The 21,911-nt window shown below is 18.9% G+C and overlaps 4 protein-coding genes across 4 annotated transcripts; 3 read left to right on the forward strand and 1 right to left on the reverse strand.

Moving 5' to 3' along the window:
• Window positions 1–1,429: 1,429 nt before the first annotated feature.
• Window positions 1,430–2,304, forward strand: MKS88_003986 (uncharacterized protein; the record flags this gene model as incomplete). Its single annotated transcript, XM_067217125.1, has 2 exons — window positions 1,430–1,516; window positions 1,645–2,304. The coding sequence occupies 2 exons, from the start codon at window positions 1,430–1,432 to the stop codon at window positions 2,302–2,304; spliced, it is 747 nt and encodes a 248-aa protein (XP_067072791.1).
• A 3,409-nt stretch (window positions 2,305–5,713) lies between these two features.
• MKS88_003987 (uncharacterized protein) lies at window positions 5,714–8,251 on the reverse strand (the record flags this gene model as incomplete). The annotated part of the gene is made up of 4 exons (XM_067217126.1): window positions 5,714–6,841; window positions 6,934–7,019; window positions 7,098–8,103; window positions 8,231–8,251. The coding sequence occupies 4 exons, from the start codon at window positions 8,249–8,251 to the stop codon at window positions 5,714–5,716; spliced, it is 2,241 nt and encodes a 746-aa protein (XP_067072792.1).
• Window positions 8,252–14,441: 6,190 nt separating this feature from the next.
• On the forward strand, window positions 14,442–15,311 carry MKS88_003988 (uncharacterized protein; the record flags this gene model as incomplete). The annotated part of the gene is made up of 2 exons (XM_067217127.1): window positions 14,442–14,528; window positions 14,649–15,311. 2 exons carry the CDS (start codon window positions 14,442–14,444, stop codon window positions 15,309–15,311), a joined length of 750 nt encoding a protein of 249 aa, XP_067072793.1.
• A 2,480-nt stretch (window positions 15,312–17,791) lies between these two features.
• Window positions 17,792–18,787, forward strand: MKS88_003989 (uncharacterized protein; the record flags this gene model as incomplete). The annotated part of the gene is made up of 2 exons (XM_067217128.1): window positions 17,792–17,878; window positions 18,008–18,787. The coding sequence occupies 2 exons, from the start codon at window positions 17,792–17,794 to the stop codon at window positions 18,785–18,787; spliced, it is 867 nt and encodes a 288-aa protein (XP_067072794.1).
• Window positions 18,788–21,911: the final 3,124 nt, after the last annotated feature.

Raw genomic sequence — 21,911 nt, forward strand, 5'->3', positions numbered from 1 at the left:
TAAATAATTTAAAACTATATGAATGCAATGATTTTAACTTTTGTGATATTTTCACTTTTTTTTAATGTTACCTTGTAGAAATAATATTTCTTAACGAGAACAATAATTTAACTTAATATTTCAGATTATTACAAATATTTTTTATGAGTATAGTATTTTAATAATTATCACTGTTAGAATTACACATAAAAAAATAAATAATGGGGTATAAAATTTATTGTTGTTAATAGTTTATTTAATAAAATATTATTTGTTATTATGTTTATGTTGACTTATTAAGCTTCTACTCTGAAATATATTCATAAAATTACTAATTCATAAAGGAATATCTAAAACATAATATGAAAATCCTAAAAATAACAAAAGCAAAATTAACAAAACATGCATTTTAGTAAATTATATTGTACTTTCTTATGTTTTATGGGAAAATTATACACTATACATATAATACATATTTGTACAATTATTTGATTTGAAATATCCTTTAATTAATATAATTGCTTGTAATATTTCTATAAATATTTTAACTTCAACGGCTTTTATTACTTATACTTTTTTACTACATTTGTATATTATATAAATATATATATATTAAAAAAAAAAATTAAAAAATAATATAGTTGAATACAATGATTTTTCATTTATAATTAACGGAATAAATTAAACTAAATTAATAATTGTAATTTTTAACAATAATGGTACATATATAAAAAATATGTACATATTTGCTTTTATAGGCGATATTTCTTAAATGATTACTTGGTATCGTATATATTCATAATTTAAAAGGATTATACAAAATAAAATATTTTTTTTAAATGAGAAAGTAATGCATGTATTATAATCATCATAATACAATTAATGTTTCAATAAATTATTATTTAAGTTACTATATTATTATAATAATTAATGATTTATAAAATATAACCCGTTTTTCATAAATACAATGTTTACTAATTCAGAATTATTATTGGGATAACATTCCTAAAATTAGTAATTTTTATGTTAATACTTATAGGAATATATTATTCATATGTTCCCTATATTCTCTGTCGTAGACAAACTCAATATTTACATATAATAAGAATTCACATAATTATTTCTATGTTTACTTTAAAAATAATTAATAAAATGTATTACTAATTAGTATACTATCTTAAATTAAATATATATTAAAATATTTTTGAATTAGTTCTAATTAATTTATTTTTATGAAACTTATTTTTATTTTTAAATAATATATTTTTAATATTATTTTACTTTTTATATGTGGTATAATCAATCATATTTTTGTACTTTTTTTTATATATTTATAATAAAAGAGTAAAAAAATTTTTTTTTAATAAATATAGAACTGTTTGTTATTGGAAATACAATATATTATGGTTAGTTTTTTCATTAATATATTATAGTATTAAAGAACTTTATAATGGAAAACAAAATTAAGCTAAACATATTTATTAGAATTGGGATGTTTTCCATTCTATCATGGGTATGTAATTTTAACAATTATGTGGTATAATGTCATCAAATAAGTATATTTATTATTATTTATATTTTTACTGTTTTACATTTATTAAAGTAATATTTTACAATTAGTTTATTTATTCTTATTAAACATATATATTTACTTTGAGTTTTTAGTATATATTTAACAAATCATTGGATGGAATGTGTATCTGTGATAGGGAAGCATATACAAGAAATTATAGATTACTATCAAAATATAAAGAGGATAAGGATTCAAATAATCTATGGCTAAAAGGAAAGCTTTCCAATAATGAAGTCGTTGGACAAAAAATCACATCTAATAATGAAGGAGGAACTAACAGAAAAAATAATCAATCACATAAAAGTTTATTAAATAAAGCACAATATTACACAGAAGTTATAGATTATAATAATGGAATGTTTGACGGAAAACATTTCCATTTTCAAAAGAAATGGGTAAAAAAAAAAGATTATGATACTTTTCTTGAAAAAAAGAAGAGAATTGGTGATATATCTTTAAAAAAAATAAAATTTAGAAGTTATAAATTTGGAATTGCCATATTTTTTGTTTTTTTTCTATTGGGAATAGGATTACCTATATCCAGGGCATTTGGGCTTTCCGATAGTAGTGGCATAGATAATGTTATTTTATCTTTTCTTGAAAGTAATCTAAGTTTAGGTAATAAAGGAAATGCTTATATATTATTATTTGCAGTAACATTCATTATGTTGGCAGTCTTGATTATAATAGCTATTTATAAGATCTTAAGAAATAATGAAAAATATCAAAAAATTAAGTTGATGATGGAGTAAAATAAACAATAAGTAATTTGAATTTCGCATAAATTAATTATTAATAGAATATATTCTATGTATTATCTATACTGTTATATACTTTGTAGTATTATTTATTATATATATAATTTTATAAATACACATGTGTATAAGGTATCATTTTTGCACGAAGATTAATAAATTAAGTTTTTATCTTTTTTGTAGATTTAAATGTTTTAATGATTTTCATTTTGTACTATAAATTATTGTTTCAGAATAGATAAATATCATTGCTTAATATATATATTTGTGTATTAGAAGAAGATTGATATTAACTGTGTATGAATTGAATCATAATTAATATATAATACTAAAATTAATATAATTTTAATTATTCTATATTAGAATTTATATTTTAAATGAAAAATAGCTATGTTCTATTTTTTACCTTGCTCAATTCTAAAATAATTAAAGGTAGACTTGATGAGTAAGTTACTTCGTTGACATTATGTTGAAAATAAAAATGTTTATCTTTATATATAATAAAACGAAGTGAATGTATTATGCTACATTACGTATATTTTACTCAAAAGAAAGGTCATAACTTTTATTATATGAAATAATTTTTATTATAAATATATTATATAATATATTTATTACCTAAGACTTTTCAACAAACTTCTTTTTTTTTTATTGGTAGAATTGGGGAATTATAAATATATAATGAAATAATATGATTTTTTAGAATGGATTACATATAGTTGTTTACTAATTTATATATTCTAAGCAATTAATATTAAATGGAAAGTTATAGTTATTATTTTATTATTGGGACTATTTGTAACAATAATAGACTTTTGACAAATTTACTTAAATATATTTTATATGAAAATATATATATATTAATATATATGCTATATATTTCTATTATTTTTTAAATATTTAAAGAATATATTAATAAATTAAATTTAAATAGATACAAATATATAATATGTTGAAATTAATTATTTTTTTCCTTATTCTATGCCATATAATTAAAATATTATTATATATACAGCATTATATTATATTGGAAGTGATATAATAATTGTTGGCAAAGATTTTTTAAGAATTCATAATAATTGTTAATTCGTGTGCTTATATTTAGTGTAGAATATCTCATAAAATTAATCTCATTAAAACATTTTATTAATATCAAGAAAATTATAAGGTAATATAGTTATGTTTTCTAATATTTAACAAATAAAGTGGAACAGTTACATTATTTTTATTGAAATAAAACGAAATTCGGGTTAATAATGAAACAAAAAAAAACAATAATAATTCTGTTTGTATATGAATAAATTCATTGAATATATATTCATTAATAATTCGTTTTCATATATCAGCACAATAATAATTTATAAGAACAAAATATATAGTAGTAAAAGAAAACAAAAATAATGAAATTAATATTTAATATTATAAATAAATGTATCATTTACATATTCTATACAATTTAACAAAAATTGTCTTATTTTAAATTCTAAAAAAAAAAAAAGAAAAGTTATTTTTTCTTATTAATATATTTACTCAGCGAATTGTTTTCACGAATAATTCAGAAGTTAATATAATTATTAAAAGAAGTACTTTTAAAAAATTATTCTGCTATGGATATTCGATGCTTATTCTATTATTACAGTACTATTATTAATATAAATAATATAATTATTTTCGCATTTTATCAAATTTTTTTATTTATAATATTATTATGTCTTTCTTTAATTTTAAAATATGTTTCTTTAAATAAAATAGACATTTTGAAAAAATATTAAATATAATATGGAATATATTTAGGTATTAATATAATGACATTTACATCACTTTATAGTTGTTTTTATAGGTTTATGTATGATAATATTGTTTTAGAATTATTAGTTTTTAATATATATTTAGTATACTCGCAATAGTTTTATGAGATTATAGGTAAATTAAAAAATGTATTCGAATTTCATTTAAAAAATATAAAAGAAAACGCTAATATATATTGTGCTTGTAATGTATGCTTTATATTAATTAAATATGTATATGCTCTTTATCTTATGTTGTAGAGCATAAGAATATTTATTGAAAAGTTTCTTATATACGTTATGATAATGTACTATAAAAGAACATTCGTTTTTTTAATGGTAATATAATGTGATAATATCTAAATTCAAATGATTCTATTCAATAACCATTAAATTTGGATTATGTTTATATTATTAATTAAAGATAATTATTTTCTAAATAAAATATTATTAATATATAATAATATACCTTTTTTATATATTATAAGGATATAATATTAAGAAGAATGAATATATGCATTTTGACTATGATTTTATTACCCTCTCGTTATAATTATAATAAATAAGTAGAATATATATTTTTTTATTTTATTTATTAATATTATTTCTGAATTAATTATATTATCGAAACAATAAACAAAATGGGATTGTAATATTATTTGCTTAATAGAAAGAATTAAATAGAATTTTATAATATACGTATTTTTATGGTATATGGTAACAAAAAAAAAATTATTACATATCGAAATGTACCTTACACTTTAGCACTATGAGACAAATATTATTTTATTTTATAAATTTAAATATTTAGATACTGTTATAATAGAAAAATAATATGAAAAAAAAAAATATTCAATAATCTTATTAACTAAGATGAAAATATAAATAAATTATTCTGTAATTACAAAAATCAAAAAAAAAAAAAAAAGATGAAAGTCAAAATGTATAAATTATCATTAAAGAGTTAATGAAAAGTAAGTCAATATTTTTTATTAACATAACATAATATTAATGAAGTTTTAGGTTTAACTGAAAGGGAAAATATAAAAGATATATAATGTTTTTTAAAATTTCTACAAAATAATTATATTTTCTTTCATTTCCTTTTTGTTTTAAAAAAATGTTGAAGCTTATGAATTTAGTACTTTTTAATTTACATACATATTCATATTTAGCTTTTATTTTTTTGATTTCATAAAAATATTTAAAAATTATTATTTTTGCTTTTTTTTATTTTTCAAAATATTAATTTTTCCTCAAACGTTTTTGGAAAATATTAGTATTAATTTATATATAGATATATTTATTAGAATTTTGATACATATATTATATTAGGTATTATATAATTTTATAATAGTTATTATTACATAAATTAAAATAAGTATATATAATATGAATATTTTTAAGATACCTCTATTAAAAATTTTACATTTCACATCTAATTTCTCCTTCTATATTACTCATTAATTAATAAACTTTTAATAATGATCCCTTTAGATTTCGCAAAGTGTATGAAATATGTTTTACAAGCATCATCCGATTATATATAAATATCGTTCTATTATTTTTTGGATGTGAATTATGAATTTATAGAATGTATTTTTCCAAATTTAATAAGATTATTCTACTATATTCTCGTTATATATGGAATTCTCCTGTGTGTCTTCTACTCTTACCCATTTTTCTATTTCCTGGCTAATACCTTCCTCCCCTGTATAAATAGGAATTTTTCTATTTTCTATAGTTTCTAAAACATTGCCATTAAATTCAATTATTTCTTTTGTAACATCTGGTTTTCTCCCTAAGTTTACTTCTGTTGTCCAGTCTTTTATGTAACTATCCAAACGTAATCCCTCATTTTCTATAAAATCTTCTTTTTTGCATTCTTCCAATACCATCATGAATACTAGTATACACAATTTTTCTAGTAATTTTTTTTTTATATAATTATATAATTCTTCATAATTTTCTTTTTTATGTAGTTCTTCCATATTGAGTATTGATATATTATAATTAGTGTCTTCATTTACACACTCATCTATCATATTGAGCAATTCTTGTGTCAATACTTCATCCCATTCCTTTTCCAAGAATCGATCTATAATCATACGATTTTTTGATATCCACTCTCTCCATAAATCCTTTTCTTTTTCTGAAAATGAAATTTTTTGAATTTCAATTGAAACATTCATTTTTAATTCTTCAGTTTCTTTTATGGAAGCTTTTTCTTTTTTCCATTCATTTTTCAAATATTTAAACCATACTGTTTTTTTTAATTTTTCAGAAATATTTCTATGTTCTTTTATCCATTTATTGTATAAAATTTTTTGTTTTTCAATGTCATTAATACTTTTAGTATTTTCCATTATCAGTTCTCCATTACTCAAATTAGGATATGTTCTATATTCCTCTTCTGCAAACACTTCTAGGCATAACTCTAAAAATTCTCCTTTTTTGTGTTCCCATTCTTCATTTCTGAATTCTTCGAGTACTTCCATATGTACTTCTATAATGGTTTTAAATCTATCCTTTTTTTGCTTTGACGACTTTATATTTTTTATCATGTCATGTTCGTGTATTTTTAATTTTTTTATGATTTGTTCCTCATCATATATTGTATTTTCTGGATGATCATGCGTTAAAATTTTTTTTTTTCTGTTAGAATGTGAAGGTTTTAGTATTCGAAGTAATTTTACTTGTCTCCTTTTTATGCTTTTTTTTTTTTTTAATAATCCTATTAAAGCGTACTAAGAAAGAGAAAAAAAATGCATATATTTAAAATAACTTACGGCCATATTTCAATGGTTTAAACATTTTTAATACTTATGTTTTATCTAACTTTAATAAAAAAGGAAAATACAATAATAATCATAAAGCTTATGAGAATAGATGATATGCTTGGGCTATGAGCATTTTCTTCTGAACCTATAATATCTTTTTAAATATATGTATTTTTTAGTTTGATTGTTTTAAATATAGTATAATAGGAAGAATTAGTAATACCTAGAGGTTTATAGAGTGAATGGCGTTCAAAAGTAGTTGAGACAGGTTCTGAATCTTCAGGAGACGATGGAATAGTCCCTTGAAAATGGGGTGACTCCGCTATTGCAGTACCTGAAGTAGTTGATAAAGCTTCTGGAGGTATTTCTGGGGGTAAAATTTTTGGTTCTGTTAGAACACTTGATGTTTCAGTTTGTACAGGTTCTGAAACATCATCTTTATTTTTCATGTTTGGAGAACTTGAAAATGATTTCTGAAGTTGTTCTTCATGTTCAGATGCAGGCGGACGCTGGCCTTCATTTTTTTGTTCGTTATTAATTGGAAATATTTGAGAAGATTCATCTTTAGCTTTAGTTAAATCTTGTTCCGTTGCAGATTCTTCTTCTTCATTTTTTACAGTTTGCTTAAGTACAGGTGGATCCGAGGCTTCGCACTGAGGAATTTCTTCGAATGTTTTATCATTAAGAACGTCGCAAGATCGTTTTGGAAATGGTAATAATGAATTTATATTTTTGCATTTTCTATTAATTAGATCTTTGTTATTCTTAAAATACACCTTTCTATTTTTAACCCATGCATTGTAAGCCTGAATTTTACTTAAACATGCACTATCACATTTCTTGTTACTACGTTCATCAGTATTAATGCAATTTGGTTTTTTTCCCTTTTTTTCAGAACAGAAATCTTCTGCTTCATATATAAAATCTAAAACTTTTTTATCATCTTCATTTAAAATCATAGGACATATGCCATATTTATTTAGCCCTTTATAGTATTGTTGTAGCCAGTACTTCAGTGCTAATTCCCACTTATCTTCTCTTTCATAAGGTGGTGATTCTTTCTTTTTCTTAATTAGATAATCAGCCAATTCTAGGCATACACGCCGGAAAACTTGCTTATTTTTTTCATTTTTCAAGGAATTAGTTTTTTCTTGTACATGTGTTATAATCTTTTTAAATTCGGGTTTTGTACGGAGTCTCCACGCATCATACCCGAAAATAGGAACATACTAAAAACAAAAATATTATTAAAAATTATATAAGATATAATTTTTAAATTAGATATGTATAAACACCTTCTTTATTATAAATTACTTATGAATAAAATTAAGCATCATAAAGAGCAATGAATATTACCGAGGAAAAACAAGAATCCATATGGATTCTAAGTTAATATTGCAGTTTGTTCAATATAATAATCTGAAATAAAAATACAAATTGGTATAATTTTATTTATTTCTAGTGCAAATTTAGATTAATATTTTTATATAATAAAAAATTATAAAATAATAATTTTCATAAGTATTTAAGTTTTTCCTACAAAATAATTGAATACATTACTATTTATTTTGTACGTTACTTATCTGCTTTTACTATATGTTAATATATTATAAATTGATATAAATTCTAACGATATTTTTATATGAATGAATAGCAATTTATATACTTCTATGAACAAATAATATCCTCTTTATAAACAAAAAGTCAAGATATTAACAATAAAGAAGAACATACAAGTTATATCAACATGTAATATAAAAAATAATCTGTAAAAATATCATCAATCTATATAGTAAATTTTTTTCTTTAAATACAAACATATAAATATATGTATTATTATCTATATTAATGTAAAAAATTTTTTATATTCTTACTTTTTTCCAGGAATATATGATCTGTAAACCAAATCATTATTAGTACGGATACCATATATATATATATATTTTTTTTCTCTCTTATTTTTTCTTATTTATTTTTGGTAGAGACATTTATAGTGTTATAATTATTTTTTTTAAATTTTTAAACACTTACCACATTGTAAGTACGAATCAGTATTAATAATATATAAAATATACTAAATTGTTGCTATTTCTATGGAAAGTACTTATCATTAAAATGTGACTGTAATACTTAATATTATATTTATATATTTTACCCAAAGTTTCTTTATTTCTGGTATATATTATTCAGTAGAATAATCTTAATAAAGTATATTTTATTAAAGATTTATTTTCTTTTTTATGGGATAATTATCACTTTTATAGAAGAATCATTTTATTTAGACAATATTTTAATTAACGAAAAGTATATTTTGGTGTAATAATTAATAAAAATATGCTTGGCTGCTTATTATAACTATGAAATATAATTAATAAATAATTACAACAAAATAATTTATAATATATTGTTGAAGAAATGTAAAATATATTATAATTTTGTAATAAAAAATATTAAAATAATAACTGAATGTAAATAGAGTAATATATTAAATTACATTAAACAAAAAATAATAAAGCTTTGTAATTATTTTTCATTAATTTATGATAGATATATTCTAATAAGTAGAATAAAAATACATTATATACTTTTTTGATTGTTTATACATTTAACCATCATAAAATAAATTTTTTTTTATAACAAATATTTATTTAGTATACAAAATAAAAAAAGTTGTATATTATTTATAATTCTTTTTATGACGCGCATAATCAAATGAAATTGCAGAAGAGTTTTAACTTATAACCAACAACATAGGTTATTATATTAATATGTACATATATTATTACATATTCTAATGTTTCCTTTGAAATAAGTACATATGAGATAAAGAACGATTGGAAGATTAAACAAAAATATACTAATTATAAATTTCTGTTACTGATTAACATACATATAAAATTGCGTTATTATGGTTATATTTAGTAAATAATTTATAATAATGAGTTATATATTAAATTATTTTTATGCATTAATTTATTTATATAAAATTTATTTGTTCAATGTTCTGTTCTTTTTATTTTAATATCATATATTTTTTTCAATGTTTTTTTAAAATATATTATTTAATAACAGTATATAGTAGAATATACATAAAAATAACTTATTATGTTTTTGAATGTATTTTATAAATATATGTAAATATAATTTATATAATGAGCGTATAATTGTGAAATAATTTGGAAATGTAAAATAGTACATGATTCTCTGAAACACTTGAAATTATTTCAACAAAAAATACGTAAATTTCGTTTTAAAATGTTTATAAGAAAATTTTTTTTTTTTCTTTGTTTATGTATTTTTAATTATATTTTTCATTATATGATCAGAATTTTTTTATAGTACTTCAATTTATATATTATTTTTGATTTATTTATAAATAATACAAAAAAAATAACAATTCATATGAATTAATGAAGTTTACTTCATAATACCATGAATATACTACTTGAATTTTTATTTAAAAGATAATATTTAATATAATAAGAATTATATATTTATGTAAAATATTAACATAATATAAGCTAGTAGAAATGCTAAATGCATAAAAAGAATAATAGATTATAAGTAGAAAAATATGTAAAAGTAGATGCACATGGAAAAATGCACAAATTTAAATAATAATATATAGTTTTTTTTTTATTTAATATATACAAAAATACAATAAAAAGGTTTTAGTATCTATTATTATAAAATGATACTTTTGTATTTAAACATATAGTTCATGTTATTCAATGTAGAGTTAATAATTCTTAACATATTTTTATAGTATAAACAGTCTTAAATAATAATACACCTTAAAAATAAAATAAAAAAGTTTATTTTTATGTTAATCAGGACTTAATTTTACTAATATCTTTTTATTTATGCATATAACTATATAGTCTTATCATATTATATAGGAAACTTATTATAGTAAGTATTTTAACGAATAAGAAATATGATAAATTTATTAAGAATAATGTAATATAAAATATGTGATATTATTTTTATAATTTAATTAGTGTCATATAATCTTATTGATATAAGTAAGATTATTCTATGTATAATTTATTCTTCATAAAATCCTATTGTTCTGGTATGCATCTTTTAAATTTTGAGGTCTCTAATATACAGCATATCTAGTAATTTATCTTAGTGTAAAAATTATTATTTATGTAAAAATAGTAAATTAACAGAAAATATGTTGTTAATATTGAGAATTATTATTTGATTTTAATTATACTTTTTCTTATTTACTACATATACTAAGAATATTACGTTTATTAAATTATTAATTTGTACTTTTTGCTTTATTTCTATTCATATAAAAAATATTATATATACTGAGAATTTTAATGTTAAAGAATAAGTGGATATTGGTTATTCAGTTAAAATTAATTCTCGTTTATATTTCTATGTCTGTATTACCCACAAATTTGAGTAAAATATTTGTCTTTAATTTCAAATATTTTCTTTATTTTACGTTATTAAATCTTTTACATGGACATTAATATAAGAAAAGTTTATAGTTATATTAAAATAATGCACATATTCTATTACATTTGTAGTGCCGTTATTAAAAAAAAAATTGTTGTAATCATTTTTTTTTTAATTTTTTTTTATATATATTTCTATTAAATTATTTGGGGTTTTTATTTTATATGCACCAAGATGTATATACTGAAAACATGCAGACTATAGTTTTGTAGAATAAATGTTATGTATTACTTTCTGTTAACAGAAAATGAACTATTTTTTTCAGGAAAATATATCTATATTTGGGTATTTCTTTCATATACATATTTTTATATTTTCTCATTAAAGCTCAAATCAAAGTACAAATCATGTAATCTAGTATTAACTAATTGCATTTTTGTATGTACAACATCATTTTAACAGGAATTTCTTGTCGTAACATATTAGACGTATGGTATAGAACATTCAGATTTTTGAATAAATTAATTTGTAGTACTAGTAAAAGGGAAACATGAAAAATAATATCTGAATATTAATGTAATTAATGAAAATAAAAATGTAATTTCATACACCATATTTACAGATGTTATTTTTTCTTCTGCTAGTAAACTTACAAATAATAATTTTACTGTAATTGTATAACTTAGAGATCCATTATTTTTATGTAGTTTATTAATATAGTTTAAGAACTCTATTCTTATGCGCTACAACATATGATATTTACGAAGTTGATATTTATTATTAAAATTTTCCAATTGTGTACAAAATTCATTGAATTAAGTATAACATATTTATTTAAATGACTATTACATAGTCAATTATATTTTTTAGAATAAGAGCGACGGCTACAATTATATATGAAATATGGAAAGGTTTTAGAGATAGTGAAACAAATAATTTGTATTAGATAAATAAAAAAGTGAAAATTTTCAACAATTTTATATTAGTAGAAATGTAGAAATAATAATCTCTTTAAGTAAATTATATATTAAAGCATATAAATAATACAGTACATTCGATAAAAATTGGATACTTAAATGAATATATCATTTGGCGGGGATATTGGAGCGTGTAACTAGTATAACTATGGAAATCATATTTTGTTAACTGAAATGTAATATTACTTTTTATTTATCATATTATTTGAATTCTTATTAAATATTATTAATATTATTAAATAAATATAAAAATGATATAACTTGAAAAGTATATAAAATTTATTGATATATATATAAAGATAATCAATGTAAGTATACATGCTCAATAAGGGAAAAATTAAATATTTCAATGTAAATTAATGTATTTGCGTATGACTTCTTAATTTATAGGATATAAATTATTTAGATAAATGCAAAATTTTTTTCTAAAAATATATTAAAAAATGTTTTGGAATAACTTGTGTTATTATCATTGAAGATAATTAAACTAAGTAAATATCAAGAAGAATTTTTTATACAGTGCACTTATTTTTTATAATTTATTTTACAATTTTTATATATAGGATATTATAAAAATTTTAAGTAGATTAAAGAGCATTATAAATGGAAACATTAACCAATATTAAGGGTGTTATATGTTCATATTGTTTAAAATACTACGATAATCTAAATAAGAATATTCATGAATGTTATAACGAAGTTAGTATATGAGAAAAAGAAATAAATATATAATAATATTAATTTCTGTATTTTTTAATTTGTTTTTTCGGTAACTTAAATAAATTATTTTAGAGTTACCTATTTTTTTCATATTTTTAACTATTCCCATTGTATTGTGAAATTTTTGATGGAAAAAATGATATAAATCTAAATTTCGGATGGTTACGTTAATATATGATATACATGATATTCTTATAATTATAATTCGTATGGTTACAATACGTAAATAAAAATATTTTATTGGCATAGTATGTTTACTACTGAAAAAGTATTTTTAATAAAATATTCTTTATATATATATATAGATTTATGATGATGTATCTGTAAAAAATATTACTGGAACTAAGTCTTTAAAAAAAAACAAAAAAAAAGATATATATATTCGTTATAAAATTATAAATAAAACAATTACTAAATCTTATATTATAGTAGACTATATTGTTATTCATCTTTATATGTTATGTACTCATTATGCCCTGCAATTTAATTGTAAATTTTTCTCGTTTGATATGTTCTTAAAATTAATATGCAATATTTCTATATTAATTTTATTTTTAATTTGTTTTCTTATTCTTTTAAAAAATTTCGCATTTATATATATTTAATTAAAAATATATACGATGATTAAAGGAAAAATGTTTCATTAAGGTTTAATAACATAAATTAAATATAATTAATATTATAATTTTTAAAAATGATTATACAAAAATGAAAATTCAGTCTTCTTCTTGTTTGAGATATATATTTTTTCATATATTAGATAGTAGTATATAAATTAGATTATTTGAATACAATATAAGCTGTAAAAGAATTTATAAAATTATGAAGAAACTAAAGTATTTATCATAATTTTTATTACATAAATGTTATTTTTTTTCATTTTTTATTATTATATTATTATAATAATTTACATTTTATTGTAAGTTACTACCTTTTTTAAAGTATAATATTTATTAAATTAGAATTAATAGTGGAGTAATATCTTTATGATTTGTACTTGTATTAACTTATAGAACAATGTATGATCTATATTCTCTACGTTCAATATTCTATATATACTCAATAACTCAAAATAATAGGAAACCTCATATTCTTACTTTGATTATTATGAAACGTATTCAAAAAAATACTACATAATAATTGCACTTAATCAAATAATTAAATAATATATTTAGAATATTTATAAATAAATTCGAATTATTTTATTCAAATGAAAATTAATTTTTTTTTTATAATAATATTAAGATACACATAATATAATATATTTTTAAAGTTATGTTTCTTTTTATATATTGTAAAAACAATAATAACTATATACATTTTATTACGTACTTACAAAGGAATAATAAAAATTTTTTTTTGAATAAATAAAGATTCATTTATTAGTACAAATATGTTATATAATTTAAATTTTTTTCTTTACTAATTATATCAGTATAATAAAAATCTATATAATGGAAAAGCCAAAAAAGTTATTCTTATTTACTGAAATTTTTTTTTTTATAATTTCAACTTGGATTCTAAATTTTGAAAATGATGTAGTATTAGAATATTATTTTAATTTATATGTATTTTTTATATATTTTGTTCTTTTTTTTTAATACGAACTTTTAAAAATAAATTTTTTTTTAATTAAAAAAATCCTTTCTTTTCATTTTTAGATTTTATTTAACAAAATATTGGATGTGAACTATAACCTTGTTCAGAAATTAGACATAAAGATGTACAGATTACTAGCTAAATATAAGGAGACCAAGGATTCAAATAGTGCAAGTTTAAAAGATGATATACCTAATAATAGAGGTTATTCTCAAAGAGATATATTTAATAAAGTAGAAGACACAATGAAACGCAAAAAATCAAATAGAAATTCACTGAATAAGGCGCAATATTATACAGAAGTAATAAATCATAATAAAGGAATGTTTGATGGAAAACATTTCCATTTTAAAAAAAAGTGGATCAAAAAAAAAGATTATGATTATTTTCTTGAAAAAAACAGGAGAATTGGTGATATATGTTTAAAAAAAATAAAATTTAGAAATTATGGATTTGGAGTTTTCATATTTTTTATTTTTTTCGTGTTGGGAATAGGATACCCCATATTACAAGGATTAGGTTACTTGAAAGATGCTGCGGAAAAGATCTTGAAATCAATAAAAAGCGCTTTTGAGTTAGCAGAGGATATCCAAGTACCAACCTATACTTATCCATTATTATTTTCTATACTTCTTTTTATATTAGCTATTATAATAGTAGTAGGAATTACAAAGATCTTAATAAATAATGAAAAATATAAAAAAATTAAGTTGATGACTGAGTAAAATTAATAATATGGAATATATATTATTCTATCAAGAAGTCTTAAATATGAAGTCATATATGTAAGATTCTCAGTGGTATATTATTAATAAGCATACCTGGAATTGTCATAATGTTACGAATGTACGTTTGCATACTTAGTTTATTAATTAACAACAATAAAAAATTATTTTTTTCTTTTCTTTGGGGATTTTAATGTTCTTATGTTTATAAATGTGTATACTAAATTATTATATAAGTTGCATTAATTATATATAACCTAATGCTTATATTTATGTAGTTAAATATATTTCTATGGAAGATATATATTTGTTCTTTAAAGCAAATATAGAATATCATAATTCATATATATTTATAGAATTGTGATAAAAAAATTAGTAATAAATATGGTGCTTTCCATTTTTAACCTTCTATTACAATAAAATTATTATTTGTTCATTATATGAATTAATATGTATCATTATATTAAAATTAACCATAAATATATCTTGTTTAGAATTTAATAAAATGTAGTGAATGGATTTTGTTGAAGTGATATTTATATATACATATATTTTTTTTCTTTAAAATTAAACTGTTATTCTATAAAATAAATTTATGAGAAATGTGAAAGAAGAAACCTTATTTGTAAAGATATTTTTATCAGATATTATTCTGTTTTCATCATATAAATGTGAAATTATAAATATATAATAAAATAATATCCTTTCTATTTATAGAATATATTAAAATATTTTCTAAATTATATATCCTGAATTTTTACAGTTATATGAAAATTTATACGTATTTATCCATGTACAAGTATGCTACATTGTGGTGTTAATTAAATTTTACATAATTATCAATACATATGTATTATAGTGAATATTTATAAATAAATATACTATATATTGTTATCATTCTCTATATTATTATAGGACCAAAATAAGAAAATATATTTAATCATATATTAATACATAGCATATATAAATATTTTTATTTTTTCTTTGACATAATTGTAAATATCAAAAAATGTGATATATAAATAAATTTTAATTTTCATCAATATTTCAAGAAAAAATTTTTTTTTTCCGTTTTTCCTAATTATTTGTGGGTATTTATTTATGTATTTTATTTGTAATTTATAGTTTTGCATAAATATATTAATTAAAATTTAATATTATTTCAAATATATATAAATAGATTATATTGACAGTTACTAATTCATTCATATTTATAACAATAATAGTTTAAATAAATTAAAAAGAAAAACAATTTTGTTTTATGCATATAAACCATAAATACAGGTTTATATTTTTACTTTACGGATAATAAGTTGTCAACATGTATAAGTGTAATTTTAATCTTAATAGTAACAGTATGCAGGGTATTACTAGTTTTGTGTATTTGTTTAGTGTTCAATAAATAGAGAAATAACAATATTTATTATTTCATCACAGTAATTTCGTAGTTGTTCATACACTTTTATTTATAGGTTTATTCTAAATAACTGTGATAATGTACCCTCATGAAAAAAGTGATATTCATATATGTTATTGTCAAAATTAAGATTATGAATTAATGATGTATATTACGGTAATAATATTTTTAATACAAGATTTACAATATTTTTATTTTTTATTATATTATAATATATTAGTACGTGAAAATACATATGTAAGTAGAAATTATATAATAAATAAAGTCTGTAAATTTTAAAACATCTTATATTTATATAATGATATAAATTAAACTTAAATTAGTGATTTTCTAAAATTGTTGTACAATAATAAAAAATTATAATTTATTCATATTTAAAATATATTTTGTTGTATATATATGGTAATATAACATAAATTCAATTTTTTAAAAATATTATTTACTATTAAAGAATAAAAGTGTTATAATTAAAATATCATAAAATATATTACACAATATTTTTAAAAGCATTTATTGTACTATTATAATAATTAATATTATTTGACTATAGTAACTTGTTTTTAAAAAATATAATGTTAATTAGTAACAGGAAAACATCATTAAAAAATGTTACTATAATCTGAATAAACAAAGCAAAAAATTATCTATATTCTCTACATTCTATATATTCCATGATATATATAAACTCAATATAGACAATGATTAAGAAAACTTATATATTTTTTATTTTATTTCTATAAGTATAATAAAAGAATTACTTAGGTAATATAATATATTAAATAATTACTTTTTGTAATTTGAATAATTATAAATAAATGTATATTATTTCATTTTAATGATAATTCGACTATTTAAAATAAAATTAATATAAAACTTATATAAAAAAAAGATATATTTCGTTATATTTGTTGTACGAAGTATTTGATTTATAAAATTTTTATTATTATAGAGAAAATATTAAAAAAAATTTATAAGGATAAGTATAGCTTCCATTTTCCTTAGAATTGTACTATATTATAATTAATATTTTGCTTAGTACGTTACAATATTATAAATATAAATTATGGAAAAAAATATTAAGTTACTCTTATTTATTAATGTTGCTTTTTTTACCTTTTTAATTTGTATATGTAATTTCACCAATGATATGGTATGATAATAAGATTTAAACGTATATATACTATTCGTATTCTACTTATTTTATTTTTATTAATACTTCTTTTTACGTTTATATTATTTATTACTTCAAATGTTGAACATTTTTTTTTTATCTTTTTAGAGTTCAATTAGCAAATCATTAGATGATGAAAACTATATTGAAAGAAAGTTAAATGCAAGAAATTATCGACTACTTGCAAAATGTAAGAACAATAATGATTCAAGTATGATAGGGTTAAAATTTTTTCCATATAATGAAGAGATAGAAATAAAACACAAGACTGTTGAAGAATCCTCCAAAGCAAAAAACAAATATTCAAATGGAAGTTCTTCAAAATATGCAAAAGACCATAAACAAATTGCAACAGATAAATCTAATATATTTGAAACAAAAAAATATTCTAATCTTGAAAAAAAAATATTCAAAGAACTGGATTATTTCGATTTTCTTGAAAAAAACAGGACAATTAGTAATAAGGTTTACCAACAAACTATATTTAAAAAATACAGATTACGAATTTTTGCCCCTGTAGCATTAATATTGTTGTTATCAATATATATCACATTAGATATGTATTCCTTTTATGGACTTGAAGGGATATTGACTCAGATACTTGTTTATTGCTTCGGAAATGATTGGTATAATTCTTTACATAAAATTTTGAAAGATCACAGTTTAAAATGGTTGTTTAAGTCTACGGAAAAAGTAAAAAATTATCTGGGCAAGATGGAACAAGGAAAATGGAAGGCAATAACACAGCATGTTTATGTAGAGAATTTTTTTGGTTATATAGTATATGTTGTACCATTAATAATATTAGGTATTACCCTTATATTAGGGATTTTTTACTACCATAAAAAAGTAAAGAAATATCAAAAATTGAAGTTCAAAAAAAGGTAATATGAATAATAAGATATATATTTTTTATTTATTTAAGTTTTTAATTTGAAGTAATAATATTAATAAATTTAATATTATGCTTAAGAAAAATGAAAAATATTGCTTAAATTTTATAGATGTTTACATATATACCTATCTTATTTGATATACATCTGTTAAAAAGTACGTTCTTAGTTTTTTTGTGAAATTAAAAGTATTAATATTTTAAATTGTATATAATGAAATATTTTCTGTCTTTAATTAAACGTTACAACATATTATATATATTTGTGTATTAAACAGATCTCTATGAAAGCAATATTTTTCTTAATAATAATTTCTATATAATAGAACAATTCAGATAATTTAATTGAAGTTATATGTTAATTTATATATGAACTATTAGAAATGATACTGATTGTTTTTCACCAAGTTTCAGACTAATATTATTATTTGATAACACAATTAAAAAGATGAATCATTATTTTTAAATAAGTAATTAATGTACCTGATTTCGTGTTTATTGGAATGATGTAAACGCGTTTGTTTCATCAATATATATAAATGTATATTCATTCAAAAAAATATTAATATATACATTGTGAAATACGTCGTCTGAGAAGTGTTTTAAAGAATATATTTATTGTAATACTTTATTAAAAGACTTATTTGTTTTTACGTAATATAAAAGGGCAAATATATATATGTAATATAATAATATTTCTATAAATATGCTTTAATCATCATATATTTATATCTTAAGAATTAAATTCATTCATTATTTTATTATTGTTTTTAATTTTGGTGATAATTAAATTTTGAAAACTATAATTACATATAAACAATACTGAAAAAATACATATAGGTATATATATTTTTATTTTTTTCATTATTATAGTATGAATGTAAAGAAAGGAATAAAATTCTATATTAATGTAAGATATATTGAAATACTTTTAGTCTTTGATTATTCTTGTTCTATAATAATAGACTTCTAAAAATGTATTATATATGTATATAAATGTAAAAATATATATTAAGTTTAATAAAATTAAGTGTATTCTTATTTTCAATAATATAATTATTTTTAGAAAAATATTTGTACATTCGTTCTATGTTTTACGATTTTACATAAGTGCATTATATAAAAAGTTAATATTATTTCAAAGGTACATAGAAATATGTACTGTTTATATTAACAGTTAGTAAATTCTTCAAAATAATATGGATAATTTTGTATACAAAGACAAAATGAAAAATAGAATTGTTTTTTATAGATGATATATAAATAGTTAATATTTTTTTTATTTTTTACATAAATATTAATAAGGTATATTTAATGGGTTATTCTATGTTTGTTTTTTTTTTAGACCATTTAATTAATTACGTATATAGTACAGTATTTCCCATTGAATCATTTTTCCAGATAGTTCCATTTTGCAAATTTGATTTTGTACAGATTTAGAGAAAAATTATAATGCGATGTTAATATATTTTTTAATTGTCCCTCTCACATAATCTTTAAAATGTATTGTTTAGTCAATTAAAAAACATATAAAATGTATTTTTTTAAATAATATTCTAAGGAAATATGGAAAATTACATTAAAATAAATGAAAATTTATTAATAGTGAAAGTAAAAATATTTCTAATAGGAATATTAATAAATAATTTTTATATATATTTTCTTTGTAATATTGAATATTGCTCTATTTTCTTAATATATTTCGTCTATGTATATGATATATATAAATATATAAAATAATTATATTACAATAATCTATGTTTCTTTTTTTTAACTTTGTAATATTTTTAAATACGTGAATGTATATATAAATAAACAATATAAATTACATATGTACATATGTTACTAAAACGTTCTTTAATTTACTATTTAAATTCTCCCTTTCATATCACAATTTTACCTATACTTATTAACTCTTTTTTTTTTGTCATGCTTATTTTTAGAAAATAATACTTGAAGAATTAAAATTAAAAAATAAAAATTTATTAATACTTTATGCAATTATCTTCTTATACATCTGAAATGTTTCACAATTCTTGTGTTTACTCCACAGAGCAGTCCTCTTCCAAACAATGCATTATAGTAATACCCTTTGTTATATCCGCTATCTCTATATATATTTTGCTTTTTCTAAAAATGGAAAATTTTGAATGTAATTCGATGATATTTGTTATAATGTTTCCATTTAATTTACGTAAGCTTTTTCTTTTCTTCTTTTGTTTTTCATGTTATTAAACAATTCTAATTTTTTCAACATGTCAGAAGGATTTTTATGTGTCTCTATCCATTTATTCCATAAAATATTTTGTTTCGTAATATTATTTTTACTTTTAATTTTTCTAATTCTTCCTTCTTCATTTGTTATATTAGACTAGATTCTACATTGCTGTTCTGTGAATTAGAATAAGTATATTTACGAAAATTATACTTTTCATAATTCCCGATCATCATTTATTCATTCTTTGAGTACTTATATATGTACTTCTGAAATGGTTTTGGACATTTTATTTTTTCTATTTGACTCTCTTACATTTTTTTTTATTATCAATTCATTTGTTTCAATATTATTTTGGAAGAACTTTATCATAATTTGTTCTGCGCTTTAAGTGATTATGCGTAAAAAACTTACTTTTTCTGGACGAAAATGAGGGCAGTAGAAATATAAGTATCAGTTATTTTATTTTTATATTTATCTTTTTTTTTTTTTTTCTTTGTTTCTATTTTATAAATATATTAGAATATATTTTTATTTTTGTTAGTATATTTTTTATTAATTTGTTTTAATATATGCCTAAGATTATTCTATTATATTAGAGTTTAAATATTACGTCTAATTAAGAGTAATACAAAATAAATAACAATTCATATGAACTACTGAATTTTGCTTCATAACATTATAATTAAATTATTTATTTAAAAAATATTATTTAATATTAAAATAGACATTTTACATAAGTAAATTTTTCCATATCAAATACAATATTAAAATTGATATAAAAACATACGAAAAAGCACAGCATGTATCTGAATATATACATAAAAGTAAATCTATATAAAACACTTTAGTTACTTCAAATAAAATATCCAAAAATTTTTTCATTTAATATATATATATATTTT

The sequence above is a fragment of the Plasmodium brasilianum genome, chromosome 11, assembly GCF_023973825.1.
Source record: "Plasmodium brasilianum strain Bolivian I chromosome 11, whole genome shotgun sequence".
NCBI lineage: Eukaryota > Apicomplexa > Aconoidasida > Haemosporida > Plasmodiidae > Plasmodium > Plasmodium brasilianum.